Here is a 23595-nt window from a genome sequence, read left to right as displayed (position 1 = left end):
AATTTCCTTTTAAATTATGTAAGTAGACACTTATTTTAAATCAAATTAAAAAGGTTAAACAAACACTTATCATGAGCCTCAGGGAGTAAATGATTATATTAATGAGTATATTTAAACCACTTTTGGCTAGCTATTTTTGTATCTTTTAGAATTTTCAGCCGATTAATAGTAGCAAAAAATAGTCTCTTGTCTCTATTCGTCTTTTTGGGGTTGCATTGACAATCACCAATAGTGTCCTTTATTTATTGTAATTTTTCAGTTTGTATTTATATGTACTTGTCCTTTTGTTCTCTCTGTCGTGGTCCTCATTTCTTCTCCAGCGTGTTCCCCTTCTTACAATTACGACACACCAAACTCCATTCATTTATCTTGAAAACGTGTTTATGTCTCTTTTAGGAAAGTTGTCACGGCCTGAAATTGGGTGGAATGTGATCGACATCCGAAGCTAACTGTTGACTAGCTAACATATTAGATAACATCACTAGAATTGTTTGAATTGCCTAGAAAGGCCAGAGTAATTGGTACTCCCTTTGTCCTAATTTATATCACACCCCTTTTTTTTAGTCTGTCTCACAAAAAAAATGTCACCTTGATATAATTAAAATAATTTAACTTTAAAATTCTCCTTTTACTCTAAGTGAAATGATTTATAACCACACAAAAATTTAAGATTTGTTTTAGATCACAAATTTCAAAAATATTTTATTATTTCTTAAACTTTATATTAAATCAAATAATATCACATAAATTGAAACGAACGGAGTAATACTTAATGGTAAATAAATATCGAAAAGTGGGACTGAAATTTATAAATACCCTCTAGGCTAAGTCACGAGTCTATAAGAATAATAATAGTACCAAAAAACACATTGTCCTCGGGCCATTCCCCAGAATACTAAAAATATGATACCATGACATGAGAAATAGGGTCCCATCGAATTAACTGGTGGAAGTGAGTTAATTATTCGGATGTGCTTGAGACGTAATCCGCAATATCTGCATCCAAAAAAGTTAAAAAGGCCCTCCGGCTAAGTATCTTTAATAGGACACCTAGTAAAATCCCATAGGTTTCCTCCTTAATAAAAGGAGACGAGACTTTCTCAGATAAATGTGCAAAATAGTAAAGATTATATAAGGCTTGGAATTGAAACTAATAACTGAAGACTGCATGCTGACAATTGTAACTAGACAAAGTTGAATTGCAAGCTGAATAATTAACTGGCATGCGCATGAATGCTGAGATAATTCTAGAAGAGTATTTTTTTTATGAAAAAGATTTTCATATCATGGTCCTGCGTACGTGAGATCTGGCAACATACACATGAGGTGTCGGCCTATCCCCGTACAATCATGCAATTTGGCACTTACAAACATGGGGTAGCTAATAACGAATGTAAAACTCTTAATCAGAGGCGGATTCAGGATTTAAACTCTATGGGTTCAATCTTTTAAGATTTAGCTTGAATCCATTATGTTTTAAAAGTTATGGATTCATGCCTACTATTTATTGCAATTTCAATAACTTTTTACACATAAATTTATACTCCGCATCGAAAGTTATGAGTTCAATTGAACCCCGTATAGAATGCTACATCCGCCACTGACTCCTATGTTCTTACTTCAGACTAAACTGAGTGAGGATATTGTGGATTGAGAACTAAATGACTAGAACAATATCTCAGATATTATATCGAACATGTGGGGTACGTAGGTTTGCTAGAATTCTCCTCTAGTAAGTTAGTCTTACTTACATCAAGCTACGAGCTTACTCAACTTCTCGTGATCTTCAAGTGATTCCAACACTTAATTCACGGGTACCCTACATCAAGGGTCAATTTTATTTTTTTATTTTGACTGGTTGTTAGTGAAGGGTTGAGTAATCACATTTTTAACGTACATTAAGTGTTCACTAGGTACTACCGGATTTAGCTGAGCTGCCAAAAAATTGGAGTCTAGCTTGACGGCATTGGTGACGAAGCAGTAAGCTCTTGCCACCATCCATATTGTTAGGCTAATCCAACCAAAAGATAGACTTAACATGATATGATATTGTTCGCTCTAAGTCAAACCTGCATAATTTTTATCAAAATGGCTCATACCATTAAAAGTATTTTTAAACCTTATTTTACTTCCCAGTCTTTTCAATTACCAATGTGGGACTCTGTTGCTCTTGAACAAAGAAGGAGACAGAGACATTGTGTTGGGAGATTTGGAGCAATCCGAGAGGTGTCGTGAATTTAGGTATTGTATGAGTATAAAGTTCTAGGAGGTGAAAGGGGTTGTTCATTGGATGTACAGGGGAAGAGCCACCGGGCCTGACGAGTTCCTGGTGGAATTTTGGAAGAACGCAGGCAGGGCAGGCTTGGAGTGACTGACTGGGTTGTTTAATGTCATTTTTAAATGACGGAATGCTCGAAGAATGAAGGTGGAGTATAATGATTCCTTTATACAAGAACAAGGGTGATATTCAGAGTTGCAACAACTATAGGGGCATCAAACTGCTAAGCCACACCATGAAAGTTTGGGAGAGGGTGGTGGAGATGAGGGTGAGGAGAGACGTGTCTATCTCCAAGAATCAGTTCGGTTTCATGCCGGGGTGTTCAACTACTGAAGCTATTCATCTGGTAAGAAGATTGGTGGAGCAGTATAGGGAGAGGAAGAGGGACCTATATATGGTATCCATCGACCTTGAAAAGGCATACGACAAACTTCCAAGGGAGGTTCTTTGGAGATTCCTAGAGGCTAGATGGGTTTCTGCGGCATACATTCGGGCGATCAAAGACATGTATGATGGAGCCAAGACCAGGATAAAAACAGTGGGAAGAGACTTGGAGCATTTCCCAGTAGTGGGGTTGCACCAGGGATCAACTCTTAGCCCATTTCTAGTTGCCTTGGTGATGGATGGATTGACTCGACAAATCCAAGTTGAGGTGCCATGGTGTATGTTATTCGCGAATGATATAGTTCTGATTGACGAAACTTGCAGTGGAGTTAACGCTAAACTGGAGGTTTGGAGACAGACTCTTGAGTCTAATGGGTTCAGGTTGAGTAGGACTAAGAAAGAATACTTGGAGTGCAAGTTCAGTAACGTATTGCATGACGCTGGCATGAAAGTGAGGCTTGAGACTCATGTCATCCAAAGGAAAGGAAGTTTCAAGTATCTTCGGTCTATTATCCAAGGAAATGGTGAGATTGACGAGGGTGTCACACACCGTATTGGTGCAGGATGGATAAAATAGAGGCTCATCTGGAGTCTTATGTGATAAAAAGGTGCCACCAAAACTTGAAAGGCAAGTTCTACAGAGTGGCGGTTAGACCAATTATATTGTATGGGGCAGAGTGTTGTCCACTCAAGAACTCTCTCGTTCAGAAGATGAAGGTTGCGGAGATGAGGATGTTGCGATGGATGTGTGGACATACTAGGAGAGATAGGATTAGAAATAAGGATATCCAGGACAAAGTGGGAGTGGTCCCGATAGAGGATAAGATGCGGGAATCGAGGCTGAGATAGTTCAGGCATGTGCAGAGGAGATGCATGAATGCCCCAGTGCGGAGGTGTGAGAGGTTGGCTATGGATGATTTTAGAAGAGGCAGAGGTAAGCCGAAGAATTATTGGGGAGAGGTGATTAGACAGGATATGACGCAGTTCCATCTTACCAAGGACATGACCTTAGATAAGAGATTATAGAGAGGACACGGATTAGGGTAGAATGCTAGCAGGTAGTTGAGCGTTGTCCTACTTAGTCGTAGTAGTATTCTTACAGTTTTTGGTCCTTCGATTTCTGCTACTATCTAGTGTTTCTTGTACTTTGATTATCGTACTATTTTGCAGTAGTTACTGCTTCTTTGTTTTTCAGCTAGCTTTTTTCATGCTTTTTACAGTGTTTATTATGTGTTTTATATTGCTTTGACTTGCTTGTCCTTGTGCCGAGGGTCTACCAGAAACAACCTCCTTACCAGGGGCGAATTTAGAGGCTACCGAGGGTGTTCACCTGAACACCCTTGGCGAAAAATTACAGTGTATGTATAGGGTAGATTTTTTGTGTTTATGTACATATATTAACTTCTGAACACCCTGAACAAATGCAAAAGGTTAGCTCAAGTGGTTCAGGGTGTTCAAATCAAATCTAGCATCCTAGGTTTGATTCCTAGTAACAACATTATTTTTTATATTTAGCTTTTGTTGTTTTTTCCGAACCCCCTGAGTCAAAATCCTGGATTCGCCACTGCTCCTTACCTTCCAAGATAGGGGTAAGGTCTGCGTACACTCTACCCTCCCTATATCCCACTATGTGGGATTCATTGGGTATGTTATTGTTGTAATGTGAGACTCTGTTAGCGCACCCCATTCACCTTGAACTAAAATTTCAAGCAGCCCGCATGATTTTTCTCAAAATACCTCACACCATTAAAATATCTCTATACCTTATATGTAACTTTTCAATATTTTGAGCTATCAATATAAGATTTTATTTTCACAGCCAACACATACAAACCTATGGTGCAGCTTAAATGAAGGAAAAAGGGTCTAATTTTTTTTTTCTTTGGTCGAAAGGGTCTGAAATTTTAGATCACAAAAGCAGCTAAATTAACCAAAAAAAAAGATGGTCACAGAAGCAATGTGCTTTCGAGTTATCATTGGGACGTACTCATTGACGTGTTCCAAACATTGTACGGACATCCTTATAATAATGAAGAATTATTACTCCACTGTTATTTTTGGTGGAGTCACCACAATAGCGCTCCTTTTCAGTTTAATATTCTACTGTACTACTTCCTCATAATAAAAAAGAGTTTTCACTTATCTATTTACATACTGTTTAAAAAAATATTACTAAATTTTTAAATAAAAATAGATAATTTAATTAAACTGTTTCTAATTATATATATATTAAAATTTAATCACATAATATTTAAAAAGGGAAAATTTGAAAAAATAAAAGTAATTTTTTTTTGATTTTGATAAGTGTATATTTTTTTTAACTCAAAAAAAAAAAAGTTAAGTGGACACACTTTTTTATCCCGAGAGAGTATTTCAATATTTCCCAGAGTTTATATCTGCTTTGTTTTCCATTTGTATCTGATTTTCTATTTTAGGTAGCTTTCTAGGTTTACCAAAACTATTTCCACTTTCCACTGCATAATTATATACTCTTTTTTTATTTCTTTCTATTTTTTTCCTTTTTCATGGTGGACTGTGGGGTCTAGAGCTACAACTAGAAACAGCTTAAGAGCCTGTTTGGATGGGCTTAATAAGTTAAAATAAATAAATTGGGGTAGTCTAACTATTTTTTTCGACTTATAAGCTGTTTTCAGTTTATAAGCTGCTTTAGATAAGTTAAGTCAAATAGGCCCAATTATTTTTTTGAGCTTATTTAAGCACAAAATGACTTTAAGCTGACCATCCAAACACTCAAAAAAGCTGAAAACAACTTATAAACAACTTATAAGCTAATCCAAACAGGCTCTAACTTAGGGAAAATTTTACTATGTGAGGCATGCCAACCCATACTTGTGTGAGGCATTGTTTGATTGACAAATGGACTAGTACGGTCCCACTTTCCAATCTATCAAAGACCCACTGTGTTTTTCTCACTGCCTACTTTCCTTCCTTCATTATCTTCTTCCTTATGCCAATCACCCACCATTAAATTCTTTTTTTCATTCCTTTTAAAATGTCTTGTTTCTCTATTTTACTTAATAAAATACAGTAAGTGTTATTTATCATTTTTATAACACGATTTAGATTCTTTTATTTCAAGGGTTTAGTTTTGAGAATGGTTTTGGGGGATTTTGGTTAGTCGATCTAATTAGTTCTAGGCTTTTTTTTTTTTTTTTTTTTTTTTTTCATGTAGTGAATTTTGGATTGACTATTGTGACCAATATATAAGATTTGATAATTTTTGACAAATGGTTCAGCTATGGCAAATGAAAATAAATGTGCCCAGCCCAAGTAGATAACTAGAGGCTATTAGCATAAATAATCCTGAAGGGAAAGATGGTGGGATCCTCCGGTGGTGTTTGTACGGAATTGCCCAGGTACTTCTGTTATTTGAAAGGAAAAAAATATTGAGGTGGCTGAAAAATATGAAATTTGAAGGAATTGAAAAACTCAAAAACTGGACAGTGAAATTGCAGTATATAAATGTGGTCTGCATCTAATAAAATTGGTTTCAAAGTTGATGAAAAACAGAAAATGAGGAGAGGAAAAAAAAGGGGGGGGGGGGGGGGGGGGGGAAGAGAATGGCGAGGAAAGAGAAACAAAATGGCAACGAAGAAGAGAAGTGGATAGGGTAGAAAGAGGAACGCTGACATGTCATGATGGGTGGGTCCCACATAATAATTCCAATTTAAAAAATCCCCTCACACACCATGTAATATTTGTGTCTCACCGGTCGTCGTAAAACTTACTCCATAACTTAGGAGAAAAAAGAGAATATAAGAATGTGTACATGAACAAGGAAAGAAAGTGAAGCACTTGACATTGCCCTTGCTTTCTTTTCATGATATATCCTAAGATAATTTAAGTTATAGTATACACTAACAGCAACATCCCCTCAACTCAATCATATATTATACTCCGTAGAATAGACTATTATTCTAATTTTAGGCTATAGTTGTGTTATTGTAAGTTTTTTTTTTCACTCGCTGTTCAGTATCCGTATTGGGCCCTATTAATCCGGATTCGCAGCGTGTAACGCCCTAATAAGATATGTTCATATCAAAGCTCAAACATAAGACCTATGATTAAGGGTGAAAATGATTTCATCTATTCCACCACAGCCTTGTTGATTGTTTATTATAAGTTAACTTAATGTAACGGCTTAACAAATTTATACACTATCGGTACACAGGACATAATACGTGTTGAAAATAAATCAAAATTGTCACCCACCTCAGTTCACCTTTTTGGGGTTCTTCTGAGTTGTTCTCCCCACTCTCTCTCTTTCTCTCCCTGAAAAAATACACATTTATTCATCAGACTTTCATCTTTTTAGCAAAAGATTCTCTGGGGTTTTTGCCAATTTTGTAAGTACTCATTCTTCCTCCACCATCTGCACTAATTATACCCCTTGCCTTTCTCTATAAAATTCTTACAACCCTTTATTACTTCTTCTCTTGAGATATATTGGCACAATTTGACAAGCAATTTTGTCTTGTTCATCTTTGTGATTTCAGATTTATAATAATGGTGAGAGGGAAAACTCTGATGAGACGTATAGAAAACACGACAAGCAGGCAAGTTACTTTCTCTAAGAGGAGAAATGGGTTGTTAAAGAAAGCCTTTGAGCTTTCAGTTCTTTGTGATGCTGAGGTTGGATTGATTATTTTCTCTCCTAGAGCCAAGCTTTATGAATTCTCCAGCTCAAGGTAATTACATCTTTTTTATTTATGTTTTTATTGTTTTTGATTGAGTTTGTTTAGACTATAGTTTATGTTTAGGGGATTATATATAGTTGGTTTTTGTTCATACTTTCTATGAGCTAGCTAGATATAGTACTCCTGAAACTGTGATTTTGTTTCTGTTCATATCAGATCTCATCCTTTAGTTACCTGGAAAATCAAGCCCAACTTCACTATGTAAATGATTAATTTGGGTTTTTATAGATATGTAGTTTTAAGTTCTTTTGGTGACTTAAAAAACGCTTATAAATGAACGCTATCTATTATGACTGGACTTTCATTCTATCACGTCTCACTAAATGAAGCAGTACTACTCCTATCATTTGTGAAGAGTTTAGCTTCTGCACAGTTGAGGGCGTATAATATTTTTACACCATTAATTAATTAAGTTACCGGAAACAATAATTAAGAGTAAAGTACTTTACAGAAATTCAATCTGTGCATTTTATCATCCAAATATGGTGAAGTATCAGATATCACAAGTCCCAATCTTTCAAGATAGTTCTCACCGTAAGAAAACCCTAGGGTATACATCAATTGTTTTAATTTTCAGTAAGTGATATCTGGTTTGTTACATTCAGTTTAGCTATAGGGAACAAAACCAAGTAGCGGATCTATTAGCTAAGAAAGGCACAAAAAATATGCAACTAAATAATTTTGTATAATTTGTAATTCCTCCTATGTTTGCATCAGAAGCAGTTGACGAAGACAAATTAGAAACTTCTTTTGTTGGGATAATCAGGAAAGGTAATATTTCGGATCACCAAAGTCCCTCTGAATAACACTTCATTTTGTAATGATGCACATTAGGTGGGGCGGATGTACCTTATTCAGTATGAGTTTCACAGAATCAAGTAACTTAGATTCAAACTTTATATTTGTCTTAATTTTTTTATTTAATATGCATAAATTATAAATTTAGAACTCAATAGCTTTAAAGAGTTAGAATCCAAAATCTATAAATTTCGAATCTTGACTCTGCGTTTTATCTATTAACAGTATTTCCTTGGTCAGCTAAAACTAAAAGGAAGGGTTGACAGTGGAAAATATGCCTCGTGATGAGACCCTCATCTTATGTGTTGTTTAAAGTTTAAACATTTCTCTCTTAGGGTTAACAAGTCTGGTCATCAATGTCCTTCTTTCCCATAAAATTGATTAAGTACTGTAAATTACTGACAAAGTTAAATAAAATAGAGGGTGAGAAAGTGAAAAAGCATACCGTCTCACTATTTGTTTAAAGGGGTAGTACCACTAGAGAGGTGTCTGTGGATTTCAAACTTGAAAGCCAAGTGTATGAGAGCCAGTTGTCAAGTTAGTATGTTCCTTCGGAAAGGCCATACTCTTAGGTTGTATCCATTATAACACACCTTGAGAATCTTTTGGGCAGATATATTTGTTCGGCTTTCAATCTACATCGTTGCAGATCCCAAATCACTATGTCAAAAAAAAAAGAACAACACTATGTGCCTTCTCAATATACTACTATTGATAAGAGTTTAACTTTTATTTATCGATAGTATAACAGAATATTTATGCTATCAAGTCATTAAAAATATTTAATTACATAAAATAAGGTAGATAACATGCTATAAGAGTAAAATACAGTGACAGTATATAAGTACTTTATACTAGTTTTCAGAGGCGGATGTAGTCTTTAAGTTACAGATTCGACAGAATCAATAACAGCTTACACAGAAACCGTTCCTGAAAAGTGGATTAGTTATCTCAAAAATAATACTTCATCCGGTTTAATTTATGTGATATTCTTTTCTCTTTAGTCAATACCAAAAAGGATGAGAATTTCGATATTTAGTAACAATTTAACATAAGCTACTCAATTGCCCTTATTGAAATGATTTATAACCACACAATAGCTATGATTTGTCTTAAACCACAAGTTTCAAACGTCTTTCTTTTATTCTTACACTCTGTATCCAATCAAACTTTCGCATAAATTGAGCCGGAGGAAGTTTATATTATACAGACTATGTTACAGCATGTTATGATATACCCCCTTCATCCCAATTTATGTGGTACTTTTTGTTTTTCGAGAGTCAGTTTGACTAAATTTTGAAGCTAAATTGGATTAGATTAACTCAATATTTTAACATTAAAAATTATATATTTGAAAACTACATGAAAAGTACTATAAGTTGCAACTTTTCTCATATCAATTCGGTAAAAAAATACATCTTAAAATGTTGCTTAAAATTCATGCAGTCTTGAAAAGCGAAAAGTGTCACATAAATTGGGACAGAGAGAGTACTAATAGTACAACAGTATTTTAAATTATTGGTAGATATAAGTTAAATTTATGTCCTTTCTTGTCTTGAATGTACTTTGGGGTGAGTCAGCCCATGTACACCCCTCTTACTGAAGTATCCATAAATAATGGCAGAGAATCAACTTTGACAATGTAAAGATATCCCTCAAAAGTCATGCTTCCATGGCTACAAACACGGGAACAAACGATAAAACCAAAAGTAGTTCACACTTCCAAATATCTTCTCTTTTCGACATTTCATCAGCTGGGGCCTAGGGGCATATCAAGGGTGGCAGAGCCAAGAGTTCTGATGATAAAGAGACTCAAAATTTAAGAAGAATATCAAAAAATGACATATGGTTCAGTGCACAATTCATCCAATGTGGCAATAAGTACATCAGAACACAGCTTGGATCTATAATGTTAGGCAAGTGTGTTTGATCATAGGTGGATTTTGGATTTGAAGTTTATGAGTTCTTATATTAATCTAAAATTAATATACAATTTAATAATAGGATTTACAATGAAATTTTTATAAATATTCAATGAATTTTATATATATAGAGAGAAAGAATATGAGCAAAAGCTATTGAATTCACGTGAAAATATGAAAGTTATTAATCAAGAAATTTTTTGGCTTAACACATAGCTAGCCCCATAAACTTATCAGGATATTCTATTTAGACACTCGAACAAAGTCATGTTTCAATTGAATACCTCAACTCTTAATAAAGTGTTTCCATTAGACACTTTCAGTTCAAATTTTGAAAGTTTTTTGCATGTATTTTCATCGTCTATTAGGTGATTAAGTTAATCACATAAATATGTCATCACCTTTAATTATACGCATCATCGACAAATACAAGGAACTCTATATTGCGCTATGGAAACTTGATACTTATAAAGAGACTCGACTGTCAAAACATAATGCATAAGGAACCTCAATGACTATAAGAGTAGAGAAACCCTCTATACGAACATAAGATCTATGACACTTCACGATATTGCTCGACTTATCTTATTTCCGGGTAAGTTTGGAACATCTGTTCCAACACGGTTCATCTCAAGTAAAGTATTATATCCCAATGATAATAATTCTGGAAGTCAACGACATGATTCATCTTAGATAGGAACTATATTCCATTCACGATCACATAAGGTTAGTGACACAATTCTGGAAGTTATCGATATGATTTACCTTAAGTAGAGATCTATACCCCATCAACAATGACCCAGAAGCTATCAATATGATTCATCTTAGGTAAGGGACTATTACCCAATAATGGTAATCCATAAACTACGCACATGATTAATCTATAACCCATCAATAATCACTTGAAAGTCATTGACCTGATTCATCTTAAATAGAAGTTACAGCCCATCTACGATTGTCTAAAAGTTCTTAAAATGATTTAGCTTATGTAACAATCTAGGCCCTGATAATGTTAATCAAAATTCTTAATATGATTCACCTTAACTAACAATCTATAACTCATAACGATACTTTAGAAGCCATCACTATTCATCGTAGGTAGGATACTCTAATCCCATAATGGTATATCGTAAGCTAACGATATGATTCTTGCCAGACAATTGAGCGTGGCGTAACAAGACGATAGTCAATCCATACCCATAATAACATCGAAATCAACCATCTCCAATTCAATCAAATCTTCAAAGGTCAGACGGCTACAAACTGCAACCGTACAATCTCGATAAACCTTACTAGCTATAATCAATTCACCAACCGGAGTAGATACGACGAATGGTTTACCTAACAATTCTGGCACTATCCCAAAATTTCCAGCAACAAATGGAGTAGCATATGACAGAGTAGACCCTGGATCCATCAACACATAAACATCATATGAAGAGACTGATAATATAAATGTGACCATATCAAGAGATGACTCTAGGTCATGTTGGCCCACTAAAGCATACATGTGGTTCTGGCCACCATCCTTTCCAGATGCGCCACCCTTGTCTCTGCCACAGCCTGCTGGGGCCTGAGGAACACGCCCTGGAGGACATATTGATGATGATGAAATTGCGGCTGACCTTGTCGGCTGAGCCATAGCACCTCTATCTCCCCGAGAAAGTGCTAGGAAGTTCCATACATATGTCAGGAACTCCACACCAATAACACCCATTTGTGCCCACACGGAACGACCCTGTATGCTCTCTACCACACTGGTTGCAATACGATCGAGGTGGCCTCATTTGGCTCGAACTCCCCTGCTTCTGGAAACCTAGTGCCTTGGAACTCTAACTTTTCCCATAATAAGCATATGAAGCAAACCTAGGCCTCTGGAGCTGAGGCGGTGCGCTGGCTGTGGACTAAGCTGCCGATGATGACGGCATGGCTGGTCGTCTAGAAAACTGTGGCCTAAATCCACTATGAGGCTCCCCGTAGTACCCAGTTAATCTGACTCTCTTTCTCTGCTAGTTAACTTAATCATCTAATAGACGAATGAAACACACGTAAAAAAAATTCCAAAATTTGAACCTAAAGAGTCTCTCCTTCCTCATGTTTTTTTTTTTTTTTAATTTCCAAAAAACTATATTTGCACAAAGATCTACTTCGATGATCTTACTGCAAAATAACCGTATCTACACCTTATGCAGGCACAACTATTTTTTATACCTTGAGTCTTTCGTTATACATAATTCTTTTATTTAACCGTAACATGTAGTTTACACTCGATATCATATGAGAAGGTTAAGAATTCTTTTGTATTTAAATGTAAATATGATGATAACACACATCATTCCTCGAAAATATGCAAAAGTGGAAAATGAAATTCCAAACATTAGAAAATAACATTGATTAAAAGCAAGGATATATATAAGAAAAAATCCAAACTAGTACGAAATTATTTTAATTGTTTAATGTTAACTTTTTTTTTTTTTTTGAAAAAAAATGCTACAAAAAATGAGGTACAGGGTGTAATAATTTGGATGGAGGAGGAAAGCAAGACTTTTAGCTACCAATACGAGAAAAGACTACGAAGCAAGAGAAAGAGAAGACAAATAGAGAAGGAAAACAATTACTTGCATCCGGTGTATTAAATCGCAGTTACTTAACTGTAAAAGCTAACATTAAACAACAACAACAACAACAACAACAACAACCCAGTGAAATCCCACATCGTGGGGTCTGGGGAGGGTAGAGTGTTAGCTTTTACAGTTAAGTAACTGCGATTTAATACACCGGATGCAAGTAATTGTTTTCCTTCTCTATTTGTCTTCTCTTTCTCTTGCTTCGTAGTCTTTTCTCGTATTGGTAGCTAAAAGTCTTGCTTTCCTCCTCCATCCAAATTATTACACCATCTACCTCATTTTTTGTAGTAGCATTTTTTTTCAAAATAAAATAAAATTATTCTAAAAAAATGATATTTTTCTATAATTAAGTTAAGCAAGTATCATATGATTGTCACGATCTGTGCGACCGGTGCCTAGTGCCCTGAGCAAACCAAATCCAATATGCCCCTAACGTGAATGCAGGCCTTTTCAAATATAATTGTTTAAATTATGAAAATCTATGCAAGAATTATTTCTTTTCAATCAATACATTTCGTTATGCATGAAAATACGAAAAGATAGTAATGATTCATTAATGCACGTTATACGAGTAATCATAGATCGATTACAACCCCAAAAGACTAATTAGCGTCTATAAAACCTCTGTGACAAGGAATGGAATACACTACTAGCAAAAGAGATTTTTCCCACCGACATTGAGTGAAAAATTTGTGCTATAAAACAGAATTTTCCCACAGCATTCCCACTGACAATCTCACTGGGAAAATGCATGGTGGGAACAGGTTTCCATTGAAATGGTGGGAAACTTTATAAATTTTTTGTATGAAAACTCTACTATTTATGTTTTTCCTGCTGACATTCAGTGAGAAATAGTCACTGAAAATTTTTCAATGAGAAATCAATGGGAAAATAGTAATTTATTTAGTAGTGATAGTCAACATAGACAAAACCTGGTGATTCAAAAGAATGGAATTTAAATGTTGCTCCACGAGTTCAATGTGGGGTCTCACCGAAAGTAATGACATGTTAAATGGACCTTGCGCTAAATTCAACCCCTAAACGTTGGCTCAAAGAGTGAGTATTTCCAAGGCATATGAACAGTCCCACCTCTAGCTTTTTGGAAGACACAAACTCCTAGCTTTTCATCGTGGTCAAAATTTGCACGGATACGTTTATGGTAGCCATCATTGTCCATCCTCTCTCGTCAAAGTTGAAGGAACATATATCTTCATGACTCTACCAATTCGGCCTACACAGTAGATTAAACAAGATCAGATGATTCTTAGCCTCTCTCATCAATCTGTCTCTATCATAATAGGATTGAATAACACAAAAGATGTATGGAATTCCCTAGCAGCTTCAGTTTTTCTTCCCCTTCCGACATTAGAATTCTTAACCTCTTAACCTCCATATGCAGCTTCAGAATTTGAAACAAGATACATGACCTGACAGTGAAACAATATCTTCACAAAGCAAAACTCATAGCAGACAAGTTAACTGTTGCCGGTTGCCCCCCCCCCCCCCCCCCCCCCCCCCACCCCTATTTAGCCGACCAGAATATTTACATATTTTAGGGCTTATCCCGTGAGTTCAAAGACATCATCACAACTGTGTCTGCACGCCCTGAACCCCATAGCCTTTTCTTAAACCATGAATTTATCAATGTATCCACTATGACCATTTCACCTACACCTTCTCCAGATAGACCATTTGAGCCAACTAAATAACTAGTCTGATCGTTCTTTCAACACCACTGCCAACATAGGTCGTAGTCGTTCCAAAAGGGGTATACAAGGGATAATTCATATCTCATTTACAATTACATTGGACAATATTTATGCACACCAGACGTATACATGAGATAAGGAATGTGGTGTCCTAGGCAACCTAGACTAGATAGCCAAAACTTATCCCATATCAAGAGTAGTATCGGCTGAACTAGACATGGATAAACTTGCTCTAGTATGACGTGAGATGTGGAGCCCTGTTAATATGCTTCGCTCGTGTTGACCAACATTTGGGAAGTAAAAATTGAATGGTCAAATAGCCTAAGCTCCACCGGCCTATTATGTATTATAGATTGTTCCCCCAAGAAGTAGGACAAGATTTAAAGAAATCATGACACGTGCAAATTAAAGACATTGATATAAAGAAATATGCCACATAGATTTACAAAAGCTTTGATACCTTGTAAAAATACACAATATAGAGGCGAGAGGATAAATAGCGCTTTTGTATATATTTCATGTGTACACTGTGTGCTTATTTATATAACTAGATGCAGAGTATCAAAAGAGTCCTAACTGCTATATACAACTCTCAAGAGGTGGTGTGTTTAGTTTAAATTTAAACAACCTAACTAAGCCTTCACATAACTAGGATCGATATACGCTGTAACAATTTCCTAATTATGCTTATGACAATCTTCAACAGGAGCATGGTGATACTTTGATTTTTCTTTTTATTGAACTTTCCCTTCATTTCCTCCCCCATTCCATCCCCATCACCACATAAGGAAAAAAAAAGAAGCAAAAACTAAGGGCAAAAAAAAGAAAATAAAAGATATAATGATTTCATATGCACAAGCTTGTGATTGTTTTGTTGGAAAATCGAGGGAGGAGAAGAACTATCAATCATTCAAATTCTCTCTTGAAGACAAGTGAGACGAATCTTCTTTGTTCCACTCAACTTGACTTGCATAATCAATATTCTCTTTGACGATAAGTGGGGAAAATATTTTTCCACCAACTTAACTTATATTTAGGATTACATTTTTTCCCTCTCATATCAAATGACTACAGTAATTTGGTATTTATAGAACTATCGTAGCAAGTACCTAATCTAGTACATGTATCATCATTTAATTCTATTCATCCTTCTTTTTCCTCAGATACATGTATTCAACCATACATGTATCCTTACACTAATATCCGAATACATGAACTAACTAAATTCATGTATCACATAAATCAAAAAGTTTTTCTTCTTCTAACGCAAGGTTCACATTTCAACATGTTTTACGTCCGGTTATCCTTCATTATTTGGCCACATTCTTCCAACCTTCACATAAATATACAATAACACCAACCAGGAGAGTTGTTTTAAGAATACATTAATGTTATATACAGTTATGGATGGATACATATCTGGTACGTGCGAATATGTGCGAGGATCTTGGATGGATACTTTGTTGAATACATAATTGAGTAAATAAAAATGTGCTCTATCTAACTGCTTAAGCTTTTAGAGCAGATCTCACACACTTCAACATGGTATCACAGTCACACAGTTGAACATATTCAAAATTAGCAAAGACTTTTGAGTGTATTTAAAAAATGAATATCCTCAGAAATGGTCGAGTTTGCCACTATTTGCTCGTGTTGTGTGTTCTTTCAAAGGAAGGAGAAAAAAAAAAGGTAAAAAGAAGCTGATTACGTTAGTGTTACTTTGGAGAAATGCAGCATGCAGGAGATTATCGAGCGTCATCAGAAGCATATTAAAGATGATCAGGGCGAAAAGCCAGTTGTGGAACAGAACAGCATGCAGGTTAGGTCTGGTCATTTGATGTCTCCTCGTGCGGTGAATTGACAAGCAATGAATTCTTGCAAAACATTTTGAGGCTCATTGTAGCTAATTACACATAACATTGCAGAATTTGAAGCATGAAACAGCAAGTTTGATGAAGAAGATTGAGCTTCTTGAAACATCTAAAAGGTTTAATTAATCCTACTCTACAAGCTATTTTTGTTTGATATATCAGAAGTAATTTTCTGGAAAAATATTTTTCATAAGAAAGTCATTATCTCGCGTTCTATTAGCACACATGTTTTTTCTAGGAATATACTTTCCATCAAAAGGGCAACTACCTTAACTTTATGTTCATATTATTTGTTCCAACTAACACTTATACGTTTTTGTTAATCATTAGTATTCAAAAGTTTCATCAAATGAGTCTTAGTTCAAGTGGCAAAAAGGTTGAGGGACTTGCTTTGCATCTTGCGGACTAAGTCTGATATTCAAGTAGAGAAGGGGTCGTAAAGGTGCAAAGCAATCCATTATCCCCGAGTTTTGAAGGCTATAATCACTACTAGAAAATAAGGAATTACCTGATAAATATTGTAAATATGTAGTAAAAGAATATTTTGTAAATCTTCTATTTTAGGTTAGTATATTTTGTATCCTAATAGGACACTGTAACTATGGTATATTTACCAACTCAATCAATGAGAATAATCACGAAATTAATCTCTTTCATGGTATCAGATACTAGGGTTTCTTTTCCTCTTCCGCTGCCCTAAGTTTCCGACGTCCTCTTCTTCTTTTTCCGACGTCCTCTTCTTTGTTTTTCCGTCCATCTTCTTGCCTTCCATTAATGGCAGACACCAAGTTCCATCCTGCTTTGGCTGTCTCCAACATCAAGAATCACATTCCTATCATTCTTGAGATGGAAACGGATCATTATTCGGCTTGGGCTGAATTATTCAAGCTTCATACCCGGTCTCACCGTGTCCTTTCCCACATTCTGCCGACCGGAAATGAGAAGGCTCCTACCACCGACGACGAAAAGGAGTTGTGGTCCACTTTGGATGCCACGGTACTTCAATGGGTGTATGCAACCATCTCCACTGACTTATTGCATACGATCATCGAAGAAGATCTATCGGCAAAGGAGGCCTGGGATCGCCTCCGTAATCTTTTTCAAGACAACAAAAACTCCCGTGCCGTTGCATTGGAACATGATTTCTCTCATGTCAAGATGTGGGATTTTCCAAACGCTTCGGCGTATTGTCAACGTCTCAAGACCTTGGCCGATCAACTCAGGAGCGTGGGGGCTCCGGTGACCGACAACCGCCTCGTTCTCCAACTGGTGGCTGGACTCACCGAGGCGTACAAGAATGTGGGCACCTACATCCGCCAAAGTAAGCCTCTTCCACCATTCTCCGAAGCTCGGTTAAGTTTGTGCCTTGAGGAAAAGGCGTTGGCTGAAATGCATGATGACTCGCCCACGACTATGGTGGCTAATTCCAAACGAGAGTTTGACGACTCTACTCCTCTGGAAAATTCAGGTCGTTCTCACCATCATCGGGGCAAAAATAACAACAAAAATGGTGGCTCTAGCGGCGGGAAAAATAACGGCAATGGCTGTGGTTCTGGCGGCGGCAGTGGCAGCCGACGCCATGGAGGTCGTATCTCAGGCGACCAGCAGCAGTGGCAGCAGTCCTCCTCCTCGTGGCAGTGGGGATGGATGCCTCAATGGGCTCCCTTTTGCCCGTATCCCACCACGCAGTGGGCTCGGCCACAGCAGGAGTGGCAGCCGCAGGCCTTTTCTTTTGGCCCCAGGTCGATGGCCCAACCTGGTATTTTGGGCTCGCGGCCACAGCAGCAGGCGTATGCAGGCGCGGGCGCAACGCCGCAATGGACTCCGACTGATATTGAATCGGCCATGCACACAATGACGTTGAGCCAACCCGATCCAAATTGGTATATGGATACCGGCGCCACATCCCATATGACATCCACAAAAGATACTCTCTCGTCTTATTTTAATTTGAGCAATCGTAATACTGGCATTGTTGTTGGTGATGGTAATTCAATTCCAATTCGCGGTTATGGTCATGCTAAATTGCCTCCCCCGAACCCTCCTTTATTTTTAAACAATGTCCTTCATGCACCAAAACTCATAAAGAATTTAATATCGGTTCGTAAATTTACTACTGATAACTCTGTAAGTGTTGAATTTGATCCTTATGGGTTTTCTGTGAAGGATTTCCGGACGGGGATGACTCTCATGAGATGTCATAGTAGGGGTGCTCTTTATCCATTGTCCACCTTCAAATATCCCACCAATTCACCATCAACCTTTGCTGCCTTGTCTTCTACACGTTGGCATGATCGTTTGGGTCACCCGGGAGCTTCTATTTTGGATTTTCTTAGGCATAATAAAAGCATTGAATGTAATAGTTCTAGTTCATCTAGTATTTGTCATTCTTGCGTTCTTGGTAAACATGTTAAGTTGCCCTTTGCTAGTTCTATTTCCGAAACTTTATTTCCGTTTGACATTATTCATAGTGATTTGTGGACTTCTCCCATTTTGAGTTCTATGGGACACCGTTATTATGTTTTGTTCTTGGATGATTTTACCAACTATTTGTGGACTTTCCCTCTGGCTAGAAAATCTGATGTTTACTCGAAATTTATAGATTTTAAGGCCCACATTCTTACTCAATTTGAACGTCATATTAAAAATGTCCAATGCGATAATGGAAGGGAATATGATAATGGTCAATTCGGAAAATTTTGTGCCTCCAATGGGATGTCTTTCTGTCTTTCATGTCCTCATACATCCTCTCAAAATGGGAAAGCCGAAAGAAAAATTCGCTCAATAAATAATGTCATCCGGACTCTTCTTGCTCATGCCTCCATTCCTCCATTTTTTTGGCATCATGCATTGCAAATGGCGACTTATCTCCTCAATATTTTACCAAGCAAGTTATTGGGTCACAAATCCCCTTTAGAAGTCCTTTACCAACGGAAACCGTCTTATTCTCATCTCCGGGTCTTTGGGTGTTTATGTTATCCCCTTTTTCCGTCTACTACTATTCACAAGTTGCAACCTCGGTCAACTCCATGTGTCTTTTTGGGATATCCACCAAGCCATCGTGGCTACAAATGTTTTGATTTATCCAAAAATAAAATCATTATTTGTCGTCACGTGTTATTTGATGAGACTCAATTTCCGTTTTCTAAAATCCACACTCCAACTCCCACCATGTATGACTTCCTTGATGATGGCCTTTCCCCGTACTTGATCCATCATCTCGCCACCAGCCCACCTCCACCGCTGCCGTGTCCTTCCCCGCCACTGCCCAGTGGTTTTCCGCCTAGTCTGGGCCAGCTGCCCACGCTTCCTTCTGCTGGGCAGCAGCGTCTGCCCTCGTCTTCACTGGACCAGCTATCGCCTCTCCCCCACCAGCTTTCCGCCAACCCACCAAACTCCACCATTTCTCCTCCTGTCCAGCAGCCTCCTACCCAAACACGCATGGTCACTCGTAGTCAGTGCGGGATTTTTAAGCCCAAGCACCCATTTAATCTACATACGACGGTTACCAGGTCCCCCATACCCCGTAATCCGTTAGATGCGCTACGTGACCCAAATTGGAAATTGGCCATGGATGATGAATATGATGCTCTTATTAAAAATAAGACGTGGGATTTGGTACCCCGCCCACCTAATGTGAATGTTATTCGGTCTATGTGGATTTTTACTCATAAAGAAAAGTCTAATGGTGATTTTGAGAGGCATAAAGCCCGTCTTGTAGGTGATGGAAAAACACAGCAGGTTGGCATTGATTGTGGTGAGACTTTCAGTCCAGTCATAAAGCCAGCAACGATTCGCATTGTCTTAAGTCTAGCTCTATCTAAGCATTGGCCCATTCATCAGTTGGATGTCAAAAATGCTTTTCTTCATGGCGAGCTCAAGGAGACAGTATATATGCATCAGCCAATGGGTTTTCGTGACCCATCTCATCCCGATTACGTGTGTTTGTTGCGCAAGTCCTTATATGGGCTTAAACAAGCACCAAGGGCTTGATATAAAAGATTTGCTGACTTTGTTTCTTCCATTGGTTTTGCTAATAGCAGGTCTGACAACTCCTTGTTCATCTTCCGCAAAGGGCACGACTTGGCTTACATTTTACTCTATGTGGATGATATTATTCTTACTGCTTCTTGAGATACTCTCCGCTGTTCGATTATGGATCTTCTTGGCTCAGAATTTGCTATGAAGGACCTAGGTCCTTTGAATTATTTTCTTGGCATTGCGGTGACTCGTCATAAGGGTGGTATGTTTCTCTCACAACGAAGTTATGCTTCGGAGATTATTGAACGTGCAGGCATGTCATCGTGTAAGCCTTCTTCCACTCCGGTTGACACTAAACCGAAGGTCAGTGCCTCTTCGGGCGATCTTTGTGAAGATCCCACTCATTTCCGGAGTCTTGCAGGTGCTCTTCAGTATCTTACGTTCAGTTGACCGGATATCTCTTATGCCGTACAACAAGTTTGTCTTCATATGCATGCTCCACGAGATACGCATCTGCTTGCTCTTAAGCGGATCATTTAGTATATTCAGGGTACTCTTGATCATGGTCTGCATCTCTACCCATCTTCGGTCACTGATTTGGTTTCCTATACTGATGCTGATTGGGGAGGATGTCCAGACACACGATGTTCAACGTCGGGTTACTGCGTGTTTTTGGGAGATAATTTGATATCTTGGTCATCCAAGCGCCAACCTACTCTATCCCACTCCAGTGCAGAAGCAGAATATAGGGGGGTTGCTAATGTTGTCTCTGAATCATGCTGGATACGTAACCTCCTCTTGGAACTACATTGTCTGGTCCTTAAGGCTACTTTGGTTTATTGTGGTAATGTCAGTGCCATTTACCTGTCAGGAAATCCAGTTCAACATCAGCGCACCAAGCACATTGAGATGGATATCCATTTTGTTCGTGAGAAGGTGGCGCGCGGACACGTACGTGTCCTCCATGTTCCGTCCCGATATCAGCTCGCCGATATTTTCACTAAAGGACTGCCACAGATCTTATTTGAGGATTTTCGGGACAGTCTCAGCGTTCGTAAACCTCCCGTTTCGACTGCGGGGGTGTGATAAATATTGTAAATATGTAGTAAAAGAATATTTTGTAAATCTTCTATTTTAAGTTAGTATATTTTGTATCCTAATAGGACACTGTAACTGTGGTATATTTACCAACTCAATCAATGAGAATAATCACGGAATTAATCTCTTTCATTACCGACAGACAAAATTTCGTAACTAAAAGCAAAAATCCCATGCTAATCCCATTTAGCTACGGATTAGCGACGGATTATAAGAAAATCTAATTAGCGAGAAGTTATTTAGCGACGGATTAGCTAGGGATCACCGACAAATTCCGTAGCTAATTCCATGTTCTCTTGTAGTGAATTGGGCCTACGGGTTGGCCCAGATTGATTACTGGATCATACATATATATATCAATCAAATTGATTACTCCCCAATTTGCTATAGTTTTATATTAATATATATGTTTTCCCTTAAAGTTGTTTCTACTCACCAATCAAGCATCACAAAGCATTCTTCAGAAAATATTTTCATGAAAAATGACAGCTTGTATCGTATCACACTCATATTTTCCAGTATGTTTCAAGTGATCCTTCGAATATAAATTCCATTTGCATCAGGAAGCTCTTGGGAGAAAGTTTAGGATCTTGCAGTCTTGAAGAACTTCAACGGATGGAGCATCAGTTGGAACGGAGTGTCAACATCATCCGCGCAAGAAAGGTTATTTCTTAAAAAAAACATCACGCCATAATGGTCTATTTGTTCCTATATATGAAGCTTACCATAACTTGACAAATCCTTTCTTGTTTGTATTCAGATGCAAGTATATAGGGAACAGATTGAGAGATTGAAAGACAATGTAAGTCCACATATTGACAGATTTATTTCAGGCTACAATTCCTATGAACATGAGCAATTTCTTGAATATAAAGCGGAACCTCACGCATATATGATAGTTACTTGTTTTAGTACTAACTGTTTGTATCATGCTTTTTTGTCTCAAAATTCCAGGTGAAAGACCTTGCATCTGAAAACGTTATGTTGTTAGAGAAGGTACTTTTTCTTTCCCTCAGCCTCAACCTTAGATTACTATAGATGAAAGATTTGAAAGTAAAAAGGAGAGGAGAGCTAAAAACTAAGGGTGAAAAATGGCTGGGGTTGGGCTGAATTTGGACAGGTCAAAATGCGCCGAGTTAATAAATAGATCCATCCAAACTTAGACGGGTTGAATGGTCATATTTTCATGGGCTAATTTTGTCACCCCTAAACTAAAAACCAGTGTATTGATCAACGTACACTACCTTTCCCCCTGCTTTCCTTCCGTTTGGAGTCCTTTCCATTCTAAACACACAAAGATTAGTTATAGTACTATGATTTTTCCTTTATTAGTCTATGCTACCATCTTTGGGTATCAGTATCATATAAGAGAATGTTCTTGACATGGTAGAAAATTTTCTCATGTTTTTGAAAACACTAGCAAGACGGTATCCATTGTTTTCTTAAAAAAATGAGTTATTTCTTGAACAGTTTGGTTGGATCATTGTGAAAATATTTTTCAAGAAAAGTATTTATTAATGATTGGTAATAATATTAACAAATCAGATAGTTTTTGATGAACCTTTCAGATTAAAGATTGATAATAGTGTATAAGTGTTGTTGGAGCAATGATATAAAGTTAAAGAGTTAAGATAGTTACGAGGAAAAATGACTTTCGTCCAAAATTTAAATCAATAATTCTCTCTCATGGGTATGAAATATTTTCCAGACAAATCAAGAACCAAAAAATGATTCAATTTTCGAAAGCTAATTACCTTGTCCTTTTGTTTTTAGTGTGGTGGTCTTGAAAAGCAACAAACATCAGGTGAAGAAGATCAAGGAGAAGGCCTTTCTACAGAGAGTAGCGAAAAATCGGATGTAGAGACAGAATTATTTATTGGTCTACCAGAGTGCAGAACAAAGCGGCCTTTTAAAAATTAATTGCGTGAACATTTTCTGGACTGATTGTCCGTCTTCTGCAGTTATACATACATATAATGAGTTGCCTTGTGAAATAGTTTTCCAGTTGAATTATTTTGCACTTGAGCTAGAGCTTGATAATAACGCTCATGAGTAACGCTCATGAGTGTTTTTTACACTGATGGTACTTCCTTTACTTGGATGTGTATTATATATCATTTGATACTCTATATATGAGCACCTCAACTAATTCTTCGAATTTGAGAAACTGTTCTCATATCCTTCTAGTTAAATTGGCGTACTTTGTTTT

General features: G+C 37.2%; 2 protein-coding genes across 3 annotated transcripts; both read left to right on the top strand.

Moving 5' to 3' along the window:
• The first annotated feature begins 2435 nt into the window (after nt 1-2435).
• Nucleotides 2436-3239, top strand: LOC132610374 (uncharacterized). Its single transcript, XM_060324679.1, has 2 exons — nt 2436-2851; nt 2987-3239. Exons 1-2 carry the CDS (start codon nt 2436-2438, stop codon nt 3237-3239), a joined length of 669 nt encoding a protein of 222 aa, XP_060180662.1.
• A 3623-nt stretch (nt 3240-6862) lies between these two features.
• LOC132633009 (MADS-box protein SOC1-like) lies at nt 6863-23515 on the top strand. Of its 2 annotated transcripts, none has more exons than XM_060349198.1 (8): nt 6863-7029; nt 7180-7371; nt 16171-16255; nt 16362-16423; nt 21950-22049; nt 22147-22188; nt 22341-22382; nt 23178-23515. In XM_060349198.1, the coding sequence occupies exons 2-8, from the start codon at nt 7190-7192 to the stop codon at nt 23304-23306; spliced, it is 642 nt and encodes a 213-aa protein (XP_060205181.1). In that variant the 5' UTR covers nt 6863-7029; nt 7180-7189; the 3' UTR covers nt 23307-23515. The 2 variants fall into 2 exon arrangements, with proteins under 2 accessions (XP_060205181.1, XP_060205171.1); XM_060349188.1 differs by having other exon boundaries at nt 6869-7029; nt 23160-23515.
• The last annotated feature ends 80 nt before the right edge of the window (nt 23516-23595 follow it).

The sequence above is a fragment of the Lycium barbarum genome, chromosome 1 (assembly GCF_019175385.1).
Source record: "Lycium barbarum isolate Lr01 chromosome 1, ASM1917538v2, whole genome shotgun sequence".
Lineage (NCBI taxonomy): Eukaryota > Viridiplantae > Streptophyta > Magnoliopsida > Solanales > Solanaceae > Lycium > Lycium barbarum.
This window is presented reverse-complemented; position numbering and strand designations above follow the sequence as displayed.